The sequence below is a fragment of the Mastigoproctus giganteus genome, chromosome 9 (genome assembly GCF_048544385.1).
Source record: "Mastigoproctus giganteus isolate SK-2022 chromosome 9, ASM4854438v1, whole genome shotgun sequence".
Classification (NCBI taxonomy): domain Eukaryota; kingdom Metazoa; phylum Arthropoda; class Arachnida; order Uropygi; family Thelyphonidae; genus Mastigoproctus; species Mastigoproctus giganteus.
Window position 1 is genome coordinate 143,927,625 of NC_143583.1, and position 25,017 is coordinate 143,952,641.

General features: G+C 36.8%; 1 protein-coding gene across 1 annotated transcript in view; it reads left to right on the top strand.

Annotated features, from left to right (window-relative positions):
- The window catches only part of LOC150080788 (uncharacterized), a 190,404-nt gene that overhangs the window by 58,535 nt on the left and 106,852 nt on the right, over positions 1 to 25,017 (top strand). The window contains exons 4-5 of the mRNA XM_090382064.1: positions 9,978 to 10,115; positions 13,581 to 13,697. Coding sequence (XP_090238190.1) covers positions 9,978 to 10,115; positions 13,581 to 13,697 — 255 coding nt within the window. The remainder of the gene's footprint in view (positions 1 to 9,977; positions 10,116 to 13,580; positions 13,698 to 25,017) is intronic.

Consider the following 25,017-nt stretch of genomic DNA (forward strand, 5'->3'; position numbering starts at 1 on the left):
TGTGATCTGGTTTCTAGCAGAGCTTGTAGAGAGTGTTATATTGTGATTGCCGAGAGAGTGTTATATTGTGAGGGACAAAATTTGGTAAGATGAAATGAGGAGACAGTGAAAAACTTGGGACAGGCATAAGGGACATTTATAGAGGTTGTATAAGAATTACCAAACAGGTCACAAAATACAGAAGTCTATACAAGATGCTTGAAAATATGGTCACACGACATCAGTACAGAGTATAATCCCCTCCAATGGCTAAACAGGCCTGACAATGGTGAACCATGCCTCGATCTGTCTTATAAGATGCTGCGGCAACAAATCCCATTTTCCACCAATACAGACCTTAGCTCACCAGCTGGCCGTGGCTGTTGTTGGATATCTTCAGTTTCAAGATATTCCTCCACCATTTGAGCTCTATGTGCAGTGGCATTGTTGTGCAACAAATGAAAATCTGAGCCAACCATACCCCTAAAAACTCTCACAAAGGGTTCGACAATCTGATCTTGGTACCTCTTCATAGTTAAAGTAAAGTGCAGCCTTTATCAACCCACTGCAGGATGGAAGCCTCCTCAACAATTCATGTTGAGGGAAATGGACCATAATCTGCCACGCTGGTCCAGTGCGGGTTGGCAGATCGACCATATTCAGCAGTTAGGGGCTTGAACCCCGGTCTACTCAAAGAGCGTGTGCTACTGCACTCCCGCTCCTGCCCACTCGGCTACGGAGGCCTTCTTCATAGTTATGGCACCCCTATCAAAAACATGGAGGGGTATGGCCATTGATCATTATTCTGCCCTACATGAGAACACTGCCTCCACCGTAAGTGTCCCTTTTTCTGATGTTGGAGGGAAAGTACCACTTTCCTTGTACCCCAGAACTGTACCCCATTTGTCAGGGCTTCAAGTTACATGTTCATGGCACCAGTTTTGACAAGCTGTGTTGGTAGTTTGGGGTTAATGGGATACAAAACACTAGCTTCCTTGCATAGAATCCACTTGAATCGAACTTTCTTAAAGCAGTCCAGTTGGAAATGTTTTCACTTGTAGCCGCAGCAATCTCAAGAGACAGCTCGATGACAGCACATTGTAGCATTCTGTCTTGCTGTTAGAGCCAGCTGTTAGCGGTCTGTTCTGGTTGATGTAGCCCTTGGGCGACCTTGGCCAGCTCTTGTAATGGGTCATGTCTCCTGAAACTGCTTCCATAGTGCCGAGACAATGCTGCATGACACATTAAGCCAATATGCCACCTCTTCCTGCAACTGCTCGGCTTCAAGTCTTTCAATGACCCAACAAAATGAATCAGCTAATCCAATGGTATTCAACCTTTTCCCATACGAGGGCCATATTCAAAGTTAGATGTGTTTTGCGGGCTGTACTGAGTGATTTGATAAAAATCAGCGCGTTACTTTTTCAATGAAGTGTACTGTGCATACACTTTTGTGCAGCCACCAAGGTCAAGCACAAGCCATGCCATAATGGAGTCACGGAACATTTTAATAGTGCCTCGTATATACACATGCTTCTTGTTAGGCATGCGCATATTTGATACGAAACATAGATGAATGAAACAATTCACGATACCAACACTTGGCTTCTTAACGTTCAACACTCTCATATATTTGCCACAACAAGCACCATAGTCTTTTAAATTAGTTTATTTCCACTTATTAGTATCAAATGTACACAGTTCTTGAAATAATTAACAAAATTTAAAATTCTGTTTTAGTTCACTTTCTGCACGGGCCATATAAAAATTATTCATGGGCCTGATATGGTCTGCAGGCCACAGGTTGGACTCCACCGATTTAAATGATGTTTACCTGAGTTATGGAGATGTGGCTATCTCACTGAGCAAGCCAAAAATTGGGAATGAAGTGATGTGATCGCAACCCGTGTTCGAATTAAACTGAATGAAAACCTGGAAATTACTAAATACGCATAATTTATATTAAAGGCTAAACTGAAAGACAGTATGCTAAAGAAGAGAAATCCTACTTCCACTTCTCTCCTTAAACTAGGTGCCATTGTTAGTTCTAAGAAAATATGCCTGTATAATGTGTGTGAAGCACATTTTTCTGAGAATGTTTCACAGTGCCCTAGTCAGTTGTATATATCTTGGCCTAGTGATCTTGCATTAGTGATCTTGCATGATTGAAAAGCAGTGGCATCTTTTAATTTTGAAATTGTTATACAATTTCAGAGTTATGCAGTTTCCAGTATGGTAAAATAAAAATTTGTACATTATGCATGCACAATTTATATTGTATATTGACACTTAATTAGTAATACAAGTGATTGTGCTGTCTGGGCTCTTTAAATTGAAATACAGAAGTAAAACTAAGTTTATTACACTACCTGGAAGATTAAACTTGGTGTATTTTCTTGCCAGTATTCTTACAATTGAAAGAAAAAGTAAAGTGAAGTATTATTTAACTTGATTAGCAGCTTTATTTAATACAAATCTTGGTGTGCTTCATTTTCACCGAATAGCTTGTGAAACAAAACTGAGTGAAATTTCTAAAAACTGTGATAAAAATACTTGCTAGCCAGTTAGTATTAGTGATAAATCATGCAAGAAAGCAAGCTTATACAGCATCAGGCAAAAAAAAAAAAAAAAAGTAAAAAAGAAATCTAACCCATTACACCTATCCAATCCCTCCAACAGTTTGTCTAGTTCTTCCTTGAATTTATTCAAGCTATCTGTTACCAAAATGACAGATGGAAGTATGTTCAGGCAATCAACCACCATTCAACTAAAGGCAAATTTCTGCACATCTGTTCTACAACTGTCTTTCCTCAATTTGAATTTATGCCCCCACAGGTGCAGAATCTGAGCAAGGGGAAGAATCTCATCAGCATTGAGCTTGCTCAAACCACTGAAAGCCTTATATCAATCAGATCACCTCACAGGTGCCTAGTGTCCAGATGCCGCAATTTGCAGAACTGAAGCCCTTTCTTGGATAGAGCACACTTTTGGTCCCTTCAACAATCTTCACCTTTCTCTGCACCCATTCCAGCAGATCTACATCCTGCCTAAAGTGAGGCATCCAGACCTGTAGGGAATAATCACCTTATTCCTGTATATCATTGACAAAACCCCATGTGCTGTCCTCGTAGCCTGTCTGCGCTGCTCAGAGAACTTCATATCTGACTGCACAATCATCCTTAGGTCTTTTTAATTTTCCACCACTCTGAGTGTAGTACCACAAGTGGGTACATTAATCTGCGATTACTGCAACCCATCTGCAGTACTTTACATTTGCAATGTTAAACCCCAATTGTCATTTCTCAATCCAGCTTCTTAATTTTTCTAGATTTTGTTGTAGCATACCATCGTTATTCTCATTAACCACATTGATACCTTCATATCATCTGATAACTTAGACAATAAGCCTAAGATACCTTCATCAATATAATCAATACAAAAATCATGGGTCTAGCACCAAACCCTAGAAAACCTCACTGATAACGTTAGTCCATAAAGAGCAGCGTCCATTGATCGCAGCTGTGTCTTCTCCTACTCGACCACATCTTTATCCATAACAGAAACTTGCCCTGGCGCCTCTGTAGCCAGGTGGGCAAGAGCAGCAGTGCGTAGCATACGTTTCTTGATTAGACCAGGGTTCGAGCCCGTGACTACCAAATACGGAGGATGCGGAAAGGTCAGGGAATGACCACCGCATATTCCCGGAGCAATATGGCCTTAGTTGCTAATGCTCCTAAAAAAACCAAATAACAATAACAAACTTGCCCTCAATGCCACACTGTTCCAATTTGTACAGCAGTTTGTTAAATCACATACTTGAATTTCAGGAAAGCTTTTGATACCTTTGCACAAAAGTATCAAAAGCTTTCCTGAAATTCAAGTATGTCATTTAAAAAATTATTTTTTTGCATCCAGTTCCTTTGTTACTGCATCATAGTATCCAATCAAGTTGGTCAGACAAGATTGACCCTTGACCCTTGAAATATAACAGAACTCCTGTATAGATGGTCTTGCATTACTTCTTTAACCAGTGACTCCATCATTATTTTCTTTGGAACAGAAGGTAAGGTAAAAGGTCTGCAATTACTCATGTCACTCTTTTGACCCCCTTCCCCCTCCTTTGGGAATTTGAGATACATTCACACATCTCTAGTTCAGTGGGGACTTCCACTGAATCCAGGGATGCTCTCATAATTATGACTAAGGGTTTGCTTACTTCCTTTGCTGCCTACCAGGGGCGGGCTGCCCCGAGGGTGCAACGGGTGCACTGCCCCTGGTCGGTAACGTTCAAGTGGCACCTGAAAACCTGAAACTGTGGTGCTCCGGTGCCAGATTTCAATTTTTACCCGGGCGCCACATACCCTAGGAATGCCCCTGCTTGCCTACCTTAATATAATTAGATAGCTCCTATCCACCCCAAGATACCTTTTTACAATTTCATTTGATAAACTTCTGGCATCCATTCCCCTAAAGAATTCTTCAGTTGTTATACGAAAAGTTTTAGGCAAAGTGATAACTCATTTCAGAGAAAAATTCCAGGAAAGAATTTACTATTACTTTCTGATGCAGGAGTTCATTTTCCATGTGAATAGGATATAGTAAAAAGATAAAATTGAGGCAGCACTTAATTATTTTATAGAATATCATAAGTTTAGTAACTTAACTCTTTAGCATTAACATGACGATTAAAAAAAAATGTTGCTGTTTTATAGGACCTTCAATATCCCAATAACCGTTTGTGTTAGGAAGCTGAACTAACTGCTAATTCTAATATAATTTTAGAAATGATGTTAGAGAGATTAATTGCGATCTATTTTACATACTTTTGTTGATTTAAGTTGGATCACCACAGTTTCAGTTAAATTTGTCATTTGATTTTTATTTCGATCAAGTGATTTAGTCATTACCCCCAGGGGTTCACATCTGGTGAGTATGGGCTTGGCACACCTAGGGTCCTGAGCTGGATATCATCATTCTACTTTCTCTTCCCTTCTACTTTCTCTCTCTCAGAGTAATTCAGAAAATTTTTTTTTTTTGGCTGGTGCAGCATATGCCTCAGGCTTCCTTGCACCATATGGCTAATAATAATAAAAATTTTAGTTGATATTTGTATAAGTTAGATCTCAAGCCAAAAAAATATATATATATATTTCCTTTATTGAAATATATATTTTTTTGCCCTTCATGGAAATTTTACAGGTCATCAGTGATAAATTCTAAGTTTGATGACTAAACATAGCCATGATCTAAATGTCCACTGGGTAACTTTACATTCCCGCGTCTTTGCTTGCAGAACTTGCTTGAATGGGCTTGACATACTTCCTACAATTCAGCAGATAATTAATACCAGAGACACTCATTGCTTGTGGGGATGAAGAAGATATAAAACCACAGAGGGATTTCAGATTTCATGTGGCAATTTAACATTTTGCTGCTAGTAAAGTTTTAATTCCCTTTTGATTTTTGTTAGGTTGTTGTTAAGTTATATAAGGTTGCATGTGTACATACTGCTCATTTTAGGAAAGTGATAAGAAGAGTGAAGAAAATTACACGAAATTATCAAGAAGTTTTTTTTTTTTTTTTTTTTTTTAAGTATTTTCAAAGTCTTAAATAGCATAACTGTGAGAACATTTAAAGTAGTCATAATTTGAGATTTTCACATGCAGCAGGATTGATAAGCTTCTGAAAGGTATGCAAAAAGTATCACCAAGTTACAAAATAAAATACAGTAGAACCTGGATAAGAAATTCCTGCATAGGAAGTTTTCCCCTGTAAGTTTTCACCTCTGTATATTGCAATGTATTATTTTCCCACGTAAGAAGTTTCCCAGGTAAAAAGCTTTCCCGAATAAAAAGTTGGTGATAAAGAATACACAGTGTATCATTATAATGACGTTTTTCCACTTAATACATTTTTTAAATATAGAAATTCTTAATTTTTAATATTAAAAAATATTAAACAATATAAACATTTGGCAATCAAGAAAGTTATTGCCAAGCATCATTTTAGTTCATAGTAAACCACCGAAGTAGATGAAATGGCATTGTTTTTTACATCTCATATTGCAAATGCCTTCACAATGAGTTACCCTGATATTGCACTACCTCCAATAAGTAATGCTTCACCAGTGGAGAAGATTAATGTTACTTATTCATCTCAGATACCACCGAGTGGATTCTCGGTGGCATCCACCGAGAATCCACAGGCGAAGTGTTGCCTATTCGAGAATCCAGTGTTGAAGCATTGCTTATTCTAGGTAGTTCAATATCAGGGCAACTTGTTGTGAAGGCTTTCACAATATGAGATTACAAAAATGATGCCACCTTCTTTGGTGATTTACTACGAACTAAAATTTTACTACGCACTAACTTGTTCGATTAGTAAATTTTCCATAATCTGATGCTTTCAGCTTTTAAAACCTTTTTAGTATAAAAATTTGGATATAATGGAAGTGACACATTGGAAATGTTTTCATTGATATCCATAATTGGATAGCTTCCGACCGCTTGAAGCACAGTGAAGCATTTGCCATTAAGTTCTAATTTTTCTGAACAGTTCTGAATTACTTAGTGGATTGTTCTCTGTCTTATTGTAATTGTGACCTTTTAAGGTATGTTGAAGCTCCAAAGGAGCTCATCCTTCCAACTTGGTAATGAGTTTATGAACAGAAGGCCTCCGTAGCCGAGTGGGCAGGAGTGGGAGTGCAGTAGCACACACTCTTTGAGTAGACCGGGGTTCAAGCCCCTGACTGCTGAATACGGTCGATCTGCCAACCCGCACTGGGCCAGCGTGGCAGATTATGGTCCATTTCCCTTAGCATGAATTGTTGAGGAGGCTTCCATCCTGCAGTGGGTTGTAATGGCTGCACTTTACTTTTTTTTTTTACTTTATGAACAGAATGTTAAGCAATTAGAAATCCTCAGTTTAAAAATGTTTCCCATAGATAAAAATATTTATAAATTCTGAAATAGTACTTAAAAATGATCTTTAACATATGTATGTGTATCTTTTCATTTTCATTTGTGTAGTTAATATTTCATTCCCTTAGGTCATTTTCCCTTCTAAGAAGTTTTTCCGTGTAAGAAGTTCTAAACCTCCAGTCCCTTGGAAAACTTCTTATCCAGGTTCTACTGTATATATAAAAAAAGAATCTGCTATGTATGATGCGGAAAGGTCAGGGAATGACCACAGCATATCCCGGAGCAATATGGCCTTAGTTGCTAATGCTCCTAAAAACCAAATAACAACAACAAGCTATGTATGATGATATTTTAATGTTACAAAGCAGAACATTACATTAGCCTGGGAAAAAAATTTAAGTCAGAAATATTCAAAACTGTTTTTTTACCTCAGCATCCACACTCACATTTCAGACTTTCATTGCCTTCGTGGGTTAAGAGATGTCAAAATAAGGATATTGAAGTCTACCTGTAATTCTGAACTTCAGCTTAAAATCAGTGATGGCACTGATGACATTATAAACCTTCAACTCAGAACTTTTCTTTTTTGGTGTTAACAGTGGTTTTATGAGGGCCATTTCAATAAATAGTGATCGTAATATTTTATTTTCACAACATATCTTTATTAAATATCCATATTTTGATGAGTTCTGAATTACTTAGTGGATTTATGGGGACTATCCTGAAAAGGATAATCCCCATTTGATGAATTGCACTTCAACATTTCTACCATTCTTCAAAAACATGAAAGCCATTTTTTGACATGCCTTTGAGAATCACCTCTGATGTTGTTTGCAACTTCTTCTGACAATTGGAAAAGTTTTCCTTGCAGTTCCTTTAACTTTGTGAAATAAAAAATGCACAGGGTGTAAGGTCAGTGCTGTAGGGTAGATGAAGAACACATTTGGCATCAGTGCTGGCTGTACTTGATGACACTAAGTAATGTTGAGCTCTTGCATTGTCATGATGCAGCATCCACCTACTTGTGTTCATTTGTGACAAATGTGATCCCACAAGTACAGTACAATTCTGTAGTAAGGTCCTAAACAGTCATATGACATGGCACAACATGCTGTTAAAACATTCCTTAAATGTAAAAAAAAAAAAAAAAAAAAAAATCAATCGCCATCTTCATTAACCATCAGTTGCACTCCTGGAACCTCCATGCAAACCTGCTGTTGCTCATGTGAGTAGTCTTGGAGCCCAATGTGCACAAACATGTGTCATATGCAAATGATCATAGAGAATACTATGTGTACTTCCTATTGATATTCTCAACATCTTTGCCTTACTGTTATACAACAATCTACTCTCATGACTACAGAAGCAGCAGTGTTTATGGTTTCTGTGATGACGGTCCTGAACTTCAGGACCGTCAATTTTTGTGATTGAATCACATCCATCTCTAAACAGTCTAAACCTCCTGCAAGCTGTGCAATATGGAAGCTTAGATTCACCACAAGCCTCTTTTAACATTTAATATCTTTGGCTCATGTTTTCTTGAGATGGAAACAAAATTTGAGAGCAGCATACTGTTCCTTGTGTGTCACGTCCATTGTTATGTAGGCAAAACTGAACAGGCATAAACTTGACCCACTGCCAAGGCTACATAGTTAGTATGTGATGTAGCATCGTTTGACCTTAAATTCGTTACCTCAGCTTGAAATAGCAAGCAAGTACAATTGTTCATAAAAAATTATTGAACAGCCCTTGTCAAAACCCCTCACTTAAAATAGCAAACTTTTAAAATGCACAAAAAACTGGTTTTATAAAAAAATTTTGAAATGTTTCAAGTTTAAAATTAATTTTTGTACTTTGATTTTTTAAAATTAAATCTCAAAAAAATGTCATGATGTTTTAGAAACTAGTAAACATATCAGTTAGATGAGTGTTATACAGCCAGTCCTCCCAAATCTGGTAATAAATTATCTTGCATAACCTAGTTATGCAAGATAACTGATTATTTGATGACTGGATGACTATAGGATGTGGTAATTCAAAATATAGAGGTGGAAAAGGTTTTGTCACATGTTGTTGATATTTGGTTTTTAGGAGCATTAGCAACTAAGGCCATATTGCTCCGGGGATATGCGGTGGTCATTCCCTGACCTTTCCGCATCCTCCGTATTCGGTGGCTCACCGGCTCGAACTCCGGTCTAATCAAGAAGCATGTGCTATGCACTGCTGCTCCTGCCCACATGGCTACGGAGGTACCGTTTTGTTGTTGTTGTTGTTGTTGTTATTTGGTTTTTAGGAGCATTAGCAACTAAGGCCATATTGCTCCGGATATGCAGTGGTCATTCCCTGACCTTTCCACATCCTCTGTATTTGGTGGTGACGGGCTCGAACCCCCGGTCTAATCAAGAAGCGTGTGCTATGCACTGCTGCTCCTTCCCACCTGGCTATGGAGGTGCCTCGATGTTTTGTCACATCTTGTGGGGAAAAGGTTGCATTGTTAAAGAAACTTAATACTTGATAGTAGAACTTCAGTGAAACCATTGCATGAAACCTTTGGTGTTGGTCTAACATCAGTAAATAATCTGAAGAAGCAGGTGAAGCTGCTTAAATTATTTTACATTGTTTCAATGAAGCACACTGTACCTAACTGTTCTCTTAATATAAATAAAATTTCTGTTTATACTCCGGCACGACAACCAAGTCAGTAGAGTTTACAATAAATCGTCAATACAAATATTTATCGTATTTAGTAGTCACAGGCTAGAACCCCGGTCCACTCAAGGAACGCATGCTATGCACTCTCGCTCCTGACCACTGGGCTGCATCAGAATATTCTGTACTACTATGTATAGTAAATTGCAGTATAGAAATGCTTTTATTTATGTATGATTATAATATAACTTATAATTTAGTAAATTGAAATATCTGGCAATGCTCATATCCCAAGGCTGCTGGATTTTGGAGGTTCGACTGTATTATAATATACAAATTGTTTAAATAATTTTTATTTTACTTTTAAATTAATTTTCATCTTTGTCAGCTATTAAATTAGAGTTGTATGTAATTTCTTGTTATTTCTAGGAAAGCTTACAAAACTCATCAGACTTAGCAGGCTTAAATTATTTTTCTCCTAAAATTATAACCAGGGCCCTTTCATCTCACCTTCAGACTTGTTGCCATTCAATTGTGTTGAGTGAATCAGTTTCCTGCATCAATAAGGTAAAAGCAATCACTAGATGGTCTTGAGTACCATTTTTCATCCTTCATATTTATTATAAGAGTTGTTATTTATGTACATGGCAATTTTTTGTGTTCAGTGTTAATTTGAATCAAGAATTTTTTGGTTTGAAAAAAAAAAAAAAAAAAAAAGAGTAATTTTTTGCCAATTAATAATAGAAAAATATTTTTAAGTACTGCTTTTTATTTATTTTTTATTAATAATCAGATTTTGAATATAATAAAGTAGAATCCTTCCCAAAATGAGGTCTTCAGACCTGTATGCAATACTGAAGATGAGGCCTAACCATTGCCTTGTACAATGAGATAATCATTTCCTTGTTCCTGCTAGAAAAGTTCCTGTATATCATAGACAAACTCCATGAGCTGTCTTGGCAGCCTGTTTACATTGCTCAGAGAACTTCATATCTGACTGCACAATTACTCCCAGGTCTTTTTCATTTTATACTGTCCTGAGTGTGGTACCACACAATTGGTATGTTAGTCCAGGATTACTGCTACCCATATGCATTACTTTGCATTTATCAATGTTAAACTTCAATTGCCATTTCTCAGCCCATCTGCCTAATTTTTATAGATCCTGTTGCAGTAGCATAATGCTGTTACCGTCATTAACCATACTGTCAACCTTTGTATCATCTACAAACATTACGCCTGATATATCTTCGCCAATATCATTAATAAATATAGAAAATAACAATGGGCCCAGCACTGAACCCTAGGGGACTCCATTTAAAGAGCAGTGTCCATTAATAACCATTCTGTCTTTTCCTACTTAACCATCCCTTTATCCAGGGCAGTCACTTGCTCTTAAAGCCACACTGCTCCAATTTGTGCAGCAGTCTTTTGTGTTCAACAGTATCAAAAGATTTCCTGAAATCCTAGTATGTGGTATCGAAAATATTTTTTGCATGCAGTACCTGTGTTACTGCATTATAATGTCCAATCAGATTGGTCAGACAATTTAGCCCTTAACAAATCCATGCTGTGATTGTAGCATTCAATGTATTTTTCTGTATCACAAGTCTTATTGGTGCCTCTGTGGGCAGGAGCAGCAGTGAGTAGCACACGCCTCTTGATTGGACCGGGGTTTGAGCCCGTGGCCACCAAATACGGAGGATGCGGAAAGGTCAGGGAATGGCCACCGCATATCCCCGGAGCAATATGGCCTTAGTTGCTAATGCTCCTAAAAACCAAATAACAAGTCTCATCAGTTCATCAGTGTATCCATTTAGGTCTGTGCCTTGAACAGTATTTCTTAGCTGATGTGAAATAATAATTACATTACTGTATTTAATATATATAATAATAATAATAATAATTACTGCCATGGAGCCAGGAGTGTCAGATGATTCCAGCTGCCTCAGAAACGATCGAACACATCACTGCCAGATGCAAAGTGATCACTCATACCGAGTACCCCCGTAGACATGACCAGGTGGCCAGGATAATACATCAGAGGCTAGCGAGGAAATACCAGTTGATCAAAGTGTACCATACTACAAGTACTCTGTAGCCAAGTCGTCAGGAGCGGGAGTGCAGTAGCACACGCTCTTTGAGTAGACTGGGGTTCAAGCCCCTGACTTCTAAATATGGTCAATCTGCCAACCCACACTGGATCAGGGTGACAGATTATGGTCCATTTCCCTCAGCATGAATTGTTGAGGAGGCTTTCATCCTGCAATGGGTTGATAATGGCTGCAGTTTTTACTACAAGTACGAACCCCAGGCAGTACTAGAGACCTCAACCCACAGGCTGTACTGGGACCATGCCATAATAACAGATAAGAAAATCCCGCACAACAGACCGGACATAACTCTTTTGGACAAGAAGGAAAAGGCTACCTATCTGATTGACATAGCAGTGTGCAACACTGTCAACCTCCAGAAAACCCACGAAGAAAAAATCAGGAAGTACACAAACCTAAGACAGGAGATCAAAGAGATGTGGCATATGTAACAAGTAATGATCATTCCAATCATCGTGTCAGCCATTGGTATGATTCCAAATATCCTACATAACAGCCATAAGAGCAATAGGTCTCCCAGAGAACACCTACAAGGAACTCAATAAAGTTGCAATCCTGAACACCTGTAGGATAGTCAGAGTTCCTCAACTAACAGCAACACTAGACATAACAACCACCCTGTGTACTTAGTAGCAATACCCGTCATGGGGTGAACCCCTCTCCCCCAATCAGGGAGAAATAATATAAGAGCAAACAAAATAATAATGTGTTAGATGACACATGTAAATGATGCTGCTTGACCTCAGAAATGACCCAACACATCACCACAGGATGCAAGGTGATCACCCAGACAGATTACACTTGTAGACATGACCAAGTAGCCAGGATAATACATCAGAGGCCAGTAAGGAAATATCAGTTGATCAAGGTAAGTGTACCGTATTACAACTATAAACCCCAGGCAGTACTAGAGACCCCAACATGCAAGCTGTACTGGGACTACACCATAATAATGGACAAGGCAATCCTGTGCAACAACAGACTGGACATAATGCTTGTTGACAAGAAGGAAAAGGCTACCTATCTGACATAGCAGTTTCCAACACTGGCAACCTCCAGGAAACCCATGAGGAAAAGATCAGAAAGTATATGGACCTAAGAGGAGATCAAATAGCTGTAACATATGCAACGAGTAACAACCATCCCGATCATCGTGTCACCCACCAGCATGGTGCCAAAGACCCTACATAACAGCCTAGCAGCAATAGGCGTCCCAGAGAACACATACAAGGAGCTCCATAAAGTCTCAATCCTGAACATCTGTAGGATAGTCAGAGATTTTCTCGCCCAACAGCAACACTGGACATAATAACCACCCTGTGCACTTGGTAACAGTACCCGTCATGGGTTGGAACCCCCCCCATCAGGGAGAAATAATATAATATAAAACAATAATAATAAAATACCTTATTTAAAATTAAATTTAAATATTAGAACTGAATATGAGATATCTCTTTAAAATTATCTGCTGGCTTTAATTAACCAACATAACTTATAACCTCTAAGTTTTATGAAATTTTAAAAACAGGGTATAGAAATTCATTTCAGATTAAAGAAGTATAAGTGCAAAGAGATTTTTTCTATTTTATCAATATTTTACTTTTGTTATTATTTGAATATCAAATATTTTGTAATAAAATTTTAAAGGGAACTGTGGCTTTGCTGCTGTGAACTATTTAAAATTTCTGATATTCAGAAAAGGACATTTTTAAATTTTAGAACATTTATTAAAATATATTAGTTCACAAAATATATGACCTAACAGGTCTCTAATAGGGTTCATAACCTGTAATTCATTTTACATAAATCAATTTATAAATAAATAATATGAATAATGAAAATCAGAAGTATGGTGGTATTCAGTATATTTCTGCAGAAATATGAAATTAATATACTAAATATATATTGTTGTTAACAGATGATTGGTTTTCTTTCAACCTTTCTGGATGATGAAGAAAAACTGTGTTCCTGTTTTGTTTCAGAAATAAAACCACTACCTTACTATTCTGGCCTATATATTCAGGGATTATTGAAAGTAAGTATTATATTATTTTATATATTCAGGGATTATTGAAAGTAAGTATTATATTATTTAATTTAATAAGAATAATAATACATTTGGTCGTACTAATAATACTAGAAAAACCAACCTGGTATGCAGATTGGTTTTTCATTGCAAAGCCAAGTGAATTCTGGCCAGCAGTAGGTATCTTCTGAATTGCAGGGAAAGGGGTGTACCTAGCAGTGCAAAATTACAGTTTCAATGAATGAGTAAACTGATATGAATGAATAAATGACAGGCAAGTAATGTCAAAGTGCACAGTGAGCAAATATTGGAACAGATCTGCTCACAAAAATCCAAAATTGCTGTCTGCATAGCAAGTTTGGTTTCCTAATAATAATTAAAAAAAGAACTACCTGTTTCACCAATATAATTTGTGACTTGTGAATGAACTTGACATATTTCCTTATCATATGTTAAAACTTAAGAGAAACAGATATTTGGACAGATTAAATTAAAGATAAAATAACTTGTTTCACCAAAACTGTTCAAACATTATACTAGTTTTCTGGATCCTACTTAGCATAGAATACTTAATGTGAACACAGACTGACATTATAAATTGCCACATTTAAGGGCACAGGGTTTTTATATATATATATATATATATATATATATGTTTGGTTTTTGCTATAGTTTTCTATAGTTTGGTTTCTATAGTTTTGCTATAGTTTGCTATAAATTGCCACATTTAAGGGCACAGGGTTTTTATATATATATATGTTTGGTTTTTGCTATAGTTTTCTATAGTTTGGTTTCTATAGTTTTGCTATAGTTTGGATTTTTTGGTTTTTGCTATAGTTTTCACTGTTTGCATCACCTTCACAATTGAATATTTTACCTTTCAACTGTTAACTATTTGCCATATCTACTATATAAAGGGGTCTGCCTGCGTTTTGACTTGTCTACCAGGATACCGCCTTAGTATATCCACTATGCATACGTAATTGTAACCCTTACCATAACTTACATTCGTATTAATTATAACCTTTACCTTAACTTACATATCTTAGCAGCCTCTTGGTCCATTTAGTTTAATCTGGAGAGGGCATTGCGCTATTGTTGAATTTATTTACCATGAGTTTTTACACCACAATTAATATGAAAATGCTACGTCGGTCGCATAGAATAATCTGTACCGCGGATACCACTGGGGCTCTGGGTGGTCCGATAAGTCCCAATACTAGCCACACAGCATCTAATGCTTTAGGCCCACTGGAGAACCCCAGGAATTTAATGCAGGGGGATCTGATTATACTATGACTAATAATACACCAGACCTTGTTAATCACCGCGGTTCACATCTAGATACCACACTGGCCAACCACAAACTTCCGGTAGATAACTTTAATCTCTTAAAGTTCAATACTTGCAGGAACACTCGATGTCAAACTTGCCCTTTGATGAATAACAAACACGTCACTAACTGTGCTGAGGACCCTACCTTCTGCCATGCTAGAGACATAATCTACCTTATCACATGTAACACTTGCTTGGCTAAATACATAGGACAAACTGGGGGAGAATTACACATCAGGATTAATACGCACAGATCCCACATCAAAAATAATGTTAACCAAAAAGACACTGAAATACAACATTTCCAGCAGCATAACTTTAATGACATCACCATCACCATCTTAGATATAGAACATAAACATAGAACTAGGCTTGAACTAGAAAACTACAACATACTGAAATACAAAACCCTTTATCCTTATGGTTTAAATAGCCTATTTAATGGGCATTGCTACACCAATAAACCTACTGACAACTGTATCTACAACCTATTCCACATTGTCAAAAGACCCTCCTTCAAATATAAAAAAGCTACAGATAACAAATCCTCTTCTATTACCAAAATAGCAGCGCACACTAACAATACCCTGGGCAGATTTGAAGATGTATTAAGCTCTTGGGATGTACCTATCATACCCGTCAAGCTTATACACGACACTACCTTTAGCCTGAAACTGAGTAAACTCAGAGCCTTAGCTAAAGCCAATGCTACCTATAACCACATCAACATACATTTGAACCACCTACTGAAAGATATCTTCAAATACAGACTCAGTAAGAACCACAAAGCCACCACTGAATATATTAACATTAAGTTTAGTCACATCTTGCTAGACCACATAAACCTTAACCATCTCATGAACATGTATAAACAAGATCTGCCAATCAATAATTTGACCATAAATACTAGATTCAGTTATAACAAACCTATAGGTCTTATTGTATGTAATTATAAACAGGTAGTATGCAACTTAAACAAAAGTGATGCCGAGGCCGAATGTTTCTGCCATTTGCCACAATATCTTAAATATGTAGACAAAGATCACAAACACATTATTACTGGTGACCTTAACATCATTACTGATCCAGATTTACGTAACTTACTTTCCTATGGTTTTAAATTTAGGCCCAACACCACAAGCATCACCAAAAAGATGTATAAACTTATATACCAGGACTTCTTGCACTTTTGTCTAAAGTTATCTTATAAATATAATATACCGCTAGAAGCTTTCCAAAAATGGATATCCCTCACTTATCAAGCGGTTCACAAACAGCTTGCATTCGTACACAGAAAATCACTGCCTGCCAAGACCTTCGATTTGGGAAAAGCTAAGCAACATCTAAAAAAGTTACAGGCTTTATTTATCATCACCACCATAGACAAAGCTGCTAACAATTACAGTTTTATATGCAAAAAATTCTATACTACCACAGTGCTAAACGAACTGAACCACAGTTCTACCTACATACTTGAGACCACAAATAATACCACCATCAGGAAAAAACTATTAGCTATGCATAAAAAATTAAAATTTAACAACCCAAACACTAATTTTCCATTTGTCTACTGTATACCAAAATTCCACAAAACACCTATCAGCTTCAGATTTATTACATCTTGTAGGAATAGTTATGCTAAAAAGCCACATAAAAAACTGGCCTATCTACTAAACATCATTTTCAACAGCATTGATAACACTAGAGCTATCCGCAATAACAACCCTATTCTGGATTTTCTAAAGCACAATAAACATACCACTGAACATATCAGCACCTATGACTTTAAAAATCTCTTTACCAGTATTCCGCACGATAGCCTAAAACATGTACTCGACCACTATTACCAAGAACATAATAACCTGTTACCATGCAATCTTCCATATTGGAATGACCTGACAAATATATGCATATTCAAAAGCTACATCTACAATGGCACCAGTATATATAAACAAAAAACTGGGATCGCCATGGGTGCCTGCAGTTCTAGTCTGGTAGCAAATCTGTACCTACATCACTTTGAAGTTAATATCAACAAAGATATAACCTTTTACAGATATATCGACGATGTTATCGTCTTTAATCATCCTAATTTCCTCACTGATGCCGGCCATGTCTACCCATCTGATTTAGAAATAGTGGCCACCAACATAGATAGCACTAAAAAAGCCAATTACTTGGATATCAGCATACAATTGCACAATAATAATCAGTTAAATACCTCCGTATATGACAAACGAAATACGTTTGGCTTTAACACCATCAGCCTTACTAACTGGCACTCAAACATCTCCATAAGAATCCAAAACTAATCATCATCATCCCAAAATTAATCATCCTAATTTCCTCACTGATGCCGGCCATGTCTACCCATCTGATTTAGAAATAGTGGCCACCAACATAGATAGCACTAAAAAAGCCAATTACTTGGATATCAGCATACAATTAAAATTGAGACCACAAATAATACCACCATCAGGAAAAAACTATTAGCTATGCATAAAAAATTAAAATTTAACAACCCAAACACTAATTTTCCATTTGTCTACTGTATACCAAAATTCCACAAAACACCTATCAGCTTCAGATTTATTACATCTTGTAGGAATAGTTATGCTAAAAAGCCACATAAAAAACTGGCCTATCTACTAAACATCATTTTCAACAGCATTGATAACACTAGAGCTATCCGCAATAACAACCCTATTCTGGATTTTCTAAAGCACAATAAACATACCACTGAACATATCAGCACCTATGACTTTAAAAATCTCTTTACCAGTATTCCGCACGATAGCCTAAAACATGTACTCGACCACTATTACCAAGAACATAATAACCTGTTACCATGCAATCTTCCATATTGGAATGACCTGACAAATATATGCATATTCAAAAGCTACATCTACAATGGCACCAGTATATATAAACAAAAAACTGGGATCGCCATGGGTGCCTGCAGTTCTAGTCTGGTAGCAAATCTGTACCTACATCACTTTGAAGTTAATATCAACAAAGATATAACCTTTTACAGATATATCGACGATGTTATCGTCTTTAATCATCCTAATTTCCTCACTGATGCCGGCCATGTCTACCCATCTGATTTAGAAATAGTGGCCACCAACATAGATAGCACTAAAAAAGCCAATTACTTGGATATCAGCATACAATTGCACAATAATAATCAGTTAAATACCTCCGTATATGACAAACGAAATACGTTTGGCTTTAACACCATCAGCCTTACTAACTGGCACTCAAACATCTCCATAAGAATCCAAAAAAATTTAATATTATCCCAGAGTATTAGATTAGTTAAAATATGCAACAACGCAGACAACATAATTAGAGCTCTTACAGTCTTTAAGCATAAGTTATCTGAGAATGGATTCCCAATACGCTTCACAAATATAAACCTACATACGGCCATGCAAATAGCCTTAAAAAAATACCATAATAACATCGACCACCATCATATTATAACTGCTGTTTTGAGGAAGTAAATCTTCCACCACTGGATTATATTATCTTGATGGTTTTACAGAGCCTGTAAATATGTATATAACTAGGCACTGCCTTAGGAGCATATTTAATACAGCTTACACTCATTGAAAAAGTTGTACCTGTATTTGCTTCTAAGGCAGTAATCAATTCTTAGCTTCTTTCTTGCCTTACTCTTCCTTCATTTTTCAGGAGAACCATCTACCACCTGCCTAGCTTACCGTTGGCTCGCAGGCCATCTTGGTTTAAGCTATAAATTATTTTCGCATCCAACTACTTGCCAGTAAGAGGGCGCTGGCATCATATACAATACCTATATATTTTAACACGCATGCCACAACGTGGTTTTTTTCCCGCGTCGTAGCTTTGTGGTAAGTCTGCTTTACTAGTTACACATTGCTGTAAGTAATCAGGAACTAGCCATTCTTTTCTTCATTCAATAATTTATATTATTATGTTATTTTATTTGATTTTATTTTATTTTATATTATTTTATGCTTTCCAAATTTTGGCTATACAACTCTACTGCAATACCAGGTTCTCTTACTACAAGAGACGGGAAGTTACGCTCCCGGTGCCGACCGGGCTTGCCGAGTGGGTAAAGTACCTGCCCGGCAACCCAAAGGTCGCGGGTTCGATTCCCGCCTCGGGCTTGGATCAAAGTACTGCAAAAACCTTGGGAGGTGCAATATGGCCACAGAAGCCGATGCGCCAACAACTACCAAATCAAATCATACGCTCCCCGTATTTTCCGAAGTAATTGCTTTACCACTCTTCCTTCACTTTAACTATACACTATCTTTTTCTACATTTCATACCTCAAGAACTATTAGAGCAATTCGAGGGGGATTGAGGTACTATCACCTTCCTATAACCTTGTTTCCGTTCTCCTTTCTTTAGCATAGCTGACTATCTTTTATCATCAAATAACAAGTTTATAAAGCATTATTGGTTCTCTACTATCACCATTATTTGGTTTTTACATTGTTTTCATGGTCTGGGCTATCGGTCGGGCTAAAGTCATCTTGCTTGTTAACCACCTTAAAATTGTTTTCCCCCCCCCACCTTATCTATATATCTCATACTATAATCTAGTATATCTTAACGAATTATATATCCTTATGATACCTTATGATTCATCAGGTATAACAAGCAGAGGACAACAGAAACTGATAGCTCACTAATTGTAGGTAAACACATTGCAAGGGTTAGCCCTCGATAAAGTCCTTTGTAATGTGTATCCACCAATCTATACTGCAATTGGCTTGACATGGGAATGTAGTAATTATCCTTATTTATTTGTTTTATTTTGCCTATAACAATTATATGTTTCCCTACTAGGTTATACCATGGACCAAAGTCAGCTAGGATTGATATCACATCCCTTAGTTACCACCTACTCGTTCATACTATGTTCATAGTTATTAAGACTGATGTAATGTTTTATCTAGACATTGATGGCATTAATCAGCTCTTCTCACCTTTATTAGGTCTTTGATTTTTTGGTTTTTGCTATAGTTTTCACTGTTTGCATCACCTTCACAATTGAATATTTTACCTTTCAACTGTTAACTATTTGCCATATATATATATATATATATATATATACATATACAGCAGGCCCCGGTTATAATGCGGTTCGCTTTACGCTGATTTGCTATAACGCTGTTCTTACATTATAACCCATATCTGACCATAACGCTGGTCCAAGCAGCGTTATAGTCGTATCTGACTATAACACTGTCACAGATCACTATAACACTCTTTTACAGATTGCATTTTTGTCATATTTAACGAAATCGTTTCATTTGATGGAGTCGATAGCTTTAAAATGAATAGCAAAACGGCATTAAAACGTTTCCCACGACGACTTGAGAAATTTTCCTGCACGCTAATTTAATTGCAGTACAGTGACTTGTTACGTAGTTCTGAGGTCAACATTTTAAAAAATGATCAGGTATATTGCTTATAATATTTGCGTTATATGCATTTATCCGAAGTCTAGTCATCACTCAGTACTGTATTAGACATCGTGCGAAACGGACAGTTTACTTGAATATTGTATCATAATTAATGCAACCAATGCAGTTACATTTTCGAAGAGTTAATAATGGCCAATACGAATGAAAAAGCAACAATGTCTGAGTGCAGTACGAAGACTATAAATGTAAGAAAAAGACCTGAATTTCAAAATTAAATTAGACGTTTTGAAGCGAATCGATTCCGGTCAACGACAAGCGGATGTGTGCCATAATTTAGGACTTGCAACTTTAACTGTAAGAACAATTATAAAAAAAAAAAAAATAAAGAATTAATTTTAGCAGCGGGAAAGATAGCTGTTCCACTGCAAGCAACTAGATGATTGAAATGGAAAGACTTTAACTAATTTTATTGAAGATAATATCCAATGCAGAATTCAGTTAAGTTAAATATTATTAAAAGAGAGAGAGAGAGAGAGAGAGAGAGAGAGAGAGAGAGAGAGAGAGAGATATTAGCCAATATGATGATCTGAAGAAAACTCACTTAAAAAAAAAAAAAAAAGTGGAACCATTTAAAACTAGTAAGGGCTGGTTGAATTGATTTAAAATCCAGGGAGAAGCCGCAAGTGCAGAAGGAGTCGAAACTTTCAAAAAAGAACTTGTTAAAATTATTGAAGAGGAGTATTATGTATTACACTTCTCAACAAGTTTTTAACATAGATGAAGCAGGACTTTTGTGGAAATGAATGCCTAAAAGAAGTTTCATATTGAAAGAAGAAAAAAACATGCCAGGTTTCAAAGCGGTGAAGGATCGGTTGACTTTATTGTTGGGTGGTGACGTTGCGGGGGATTTAAAAGTTTTAGTTTATTTGGAAGAGGGCCAAAGTTCAACCCAAAATCAACACATTTTTCATGATTAAATTCATCAATTAAATTAAATCAATTTAGATCAATTAAATTCATGATTTTAATTGGAATTTTAAGTTTAATTTTGATACGTAAATAGTTACCACATAATTATATACGTATGTAATGCAGAATATTTTATATGTACAAATATTTGAATATTAAATATTTTGACCGACATTTGTGCATCTTTTCACTACCCTTTATTATTGATTAGGAAATATCCTATGGCACCGACCACAACTCACAAATACATATGTTACGTTATGGGAATGCGGCGCTCACTTAGCGCGGATTCACTTAGCGCTCTGTTTTTATGGAATGAATTATCAGCGTTAAGCGGGTGTCACCCGTATATACACAGGGAGTTAAGTAATGTTCATAGATTCTCGGCAGCACACCATCGCAAATCATGCTTGTAACTTGTGCCCCCACGTGACTTTGATTAAACATAGAGCCTTAGTTTCATTGTTACTTTCAAGATGCCTTTTGCATTTACAAGTGCTGAATATGCTGTTTATGTTTATGGATTTTGCATAGGAAATGCAGTTGCTGAACGCCAGCAACAATTTCCAAACTGCAGAGTGCCAAATCGACAAGTTATTAATTATGTTTTCCAAACATAGAGAGATGCAGTGTCACTTCCCAGCATTCGCTGGGAAGTGACATCCTATATGAGCATGCAGTTCAACAAGGAATGGTCGAGTAAGTGAACATTGTCAAAGAATATGGAGAACATTGCATAAAGTAGGCATGTTCAACCTCTTGAACCTGTGATCATGCCTGATGGCTGGAATTTTGTAATTTCACAGGATGCATTATTTGATCACGTATTGAATGCTGTGGTCTGCATAATAGGCAGCCACAATGAGCTTAGGAGAGCAGCACTTGCAATTAACATGAATGGAAAAATGCATTGAAGTCAGGTGTATTTTTAAGAATCTACTTTAACCATATGTGCATATGATTAGATCAGATTACAGACTGTAACTTTCCTAAATAAAAATAAATAACTCAATGCTGTGTTATGTTTGTGTTTATTGTTGTTATTTTTATTTTATATCGCTCATAGTTGCTATGTGTTTTCTAAGGTTTCTGAGGTTCAAACAGCCACAGCTTCTTGATTGTTTAGAATCACACCTATATTTATATGCACTTTTTAAATCAAAATTGCCTCAGAAATCAGCTCCTGCAGCTATGCCATATTTTCATGAAGCACTGTATGCACACACACACAGCTTTTTAAATAGTTTTATTCAAATATATAAGTATGTATAATATACCTATCTCTCTCTCTCTCTCTCTCTCTCTCTCTATATATATATATTTATATATATATGTGTGTGTGTGTGTGTGTGTAAGAATAGATAAGTCTGATAAAGTTAGAATACCTTGCTTATTCAATTTTTGTTTTTATTATTATTTTTTTATCAACTGTAACTTTGACTTTAAATTACTTTTAATATACAGGAACTCCCCCACTTACATACATAGTGGACATAGTGTTATTGTTATGTGGTTTCCCACAAATCCGTGCTAAGTACTCTGTTAACATTGCAAAGCCAGTCAGTGTGAGTAGTGTGTTGTTTGACTGGCCTCTTCATTACTGGGAGGTGCACTCACCAGGAAGGAACCTCCCAGCATTTGTCCACTGGCACAAGGAGCCGGACCAGGGAGTTAAAAGACATCTGACGGGCCGTCCACACTCCTGCAGGAGCGAGAGCGGGGAGGGCCAAGGAAAGAGCAGAGAAGAGACAGGAAAGTGGAAGACAGGGAAGACAGCAGGGGATGACAGTGTAGGCATCCCCCAGGTAAAAAGGAGCAAGAAGAGTGCTAGAAGAGTGTGGGAGTCCTGGAGAAGGACTGTGGGTAGGGAGAAGAGAACAGGTAAAGTTCAAATGTGTTCCGCAGAATGCTACGCAAGTCAGATTATACGTGTCGGAATTTCCCACATGCTTGTACAGCACTTAAAACTGTGTTCGCTGAATTGATTGAATTAAAAAAGAAATGTTCAACGAACATGTGAATAGAATTATTTATTGTATTTATTCAATTTTTTATCTTATGTTCAGAAAAGCATGAGATTTTACAAAAGCCTGCAATTTAAAAAAAAAATTGTAACTTATAAAATTACAAAAAAAAAAATGAGGAGACAGGCATAACACAGTAAGTTTTACCTCTTGAGCAGCGTTGCCAGAATCGACATCTTCAGCTGATAAGTATGCTGCTGCGGAGGTTGAGGGCTGTGGAGATTTAGGAGTCGGCTGCTCAGCCTTACAAAAGAACATATTAATGGATGACTGGACGGTGGCTTTTTTCTTTTCATCGTAGATTTCTTTGTAGCAAGCAAGCATATCATTCACTCTAATTTTTAAGAATCGTTCGCTGTCAGGATCCATCTTCTCAAACCTTGCCATTGCAGATGCAATTTCACAAAAGGTCATTGCTATTTCTGGTGATGAAGCATCTCTGCTCCTCATTTGGTTCATCTTGAGCTTCATCATCATTTTCTTCTTTCACTATTGCTGCCTGCAAGTCAATAAGTTCTTCGTTAGATACTGTAATTCCTTCTCTTCTTCCTCTATTAACTCCTCCACATCTTTGGCAACAACCTCCAACTGAAGTAGCTCTGCAACCTTTACAATCTTATCTGTAACCATTTCATATGATTCGTCTTTTTCAAACCCTTCAGAGCCTTTTACATGCCCTGGGCATATTTTCTTCCATGCACAATTTAAACAACTTAGTAATTTCTTCCCAGGCCTTATTAATGTTTAAGATGGCTTGGTAAATATTGTAAGATTTCCAAAAGTCGCATAACATAAAATTATTCTTGTCTACTGCAGACAATGCCTGAGCAAATGTTCTGCATAAATAGTATGCTTTTAAATTTGAAATAACACCCTGATCCATAGGTTGGATGAGTGAAGTCGTGTTTGACGGTAGAAATATGACTTTCACGTTCGAATTGAAATCATCTAGATACGTAGGATGTCCAGGAGCATTATCTAATAGAAGCAAAATCTTGAAAGGAACATCATTGTCTTTACAATATTTTTCAACCTCAGGGTGAAGCAGCATTTAAACCAATCCTCAAAGAGAGATATTGTTATCCATTCTCTCTGGTTCGATCGGAAATGCACAGGTAGGGTGACTTTATTGATGTCCTTAAATGCACAAGGATTTCCAGAATGGTACACAGGCAGTGGTTTTAATCTGTAATCTCCAGCTGCATTAGCCCCAAGCAAGAGTGTGGCCCAATCTTTTGACACCTTGAAACATGACATTGTATTTTCCTCTTTAGCAATGTATGTTCGATCTGGCATTTTTTTTCCAATACAGAGCAGTCTCGTCAACGTTAAAAATGTGCTGCACTGAATAGCAGTCTTCATTAATAATTTTTTCCAACACATCACAAAATTTCTCTGCAGCTGCAGAATTGGCACTGGCGACTTCGCAGCATATTTTAATGTTGTGGATACCAGCGCGATGTTTGAACCTATTAAACCACCCATTGCTTGCCATGAACTTCGGTTGGGGTTCACCGTACTTATCTTTAATATCTTTATAAATATTTGTTACTTTTGCTTGAATGGTCATTAGAC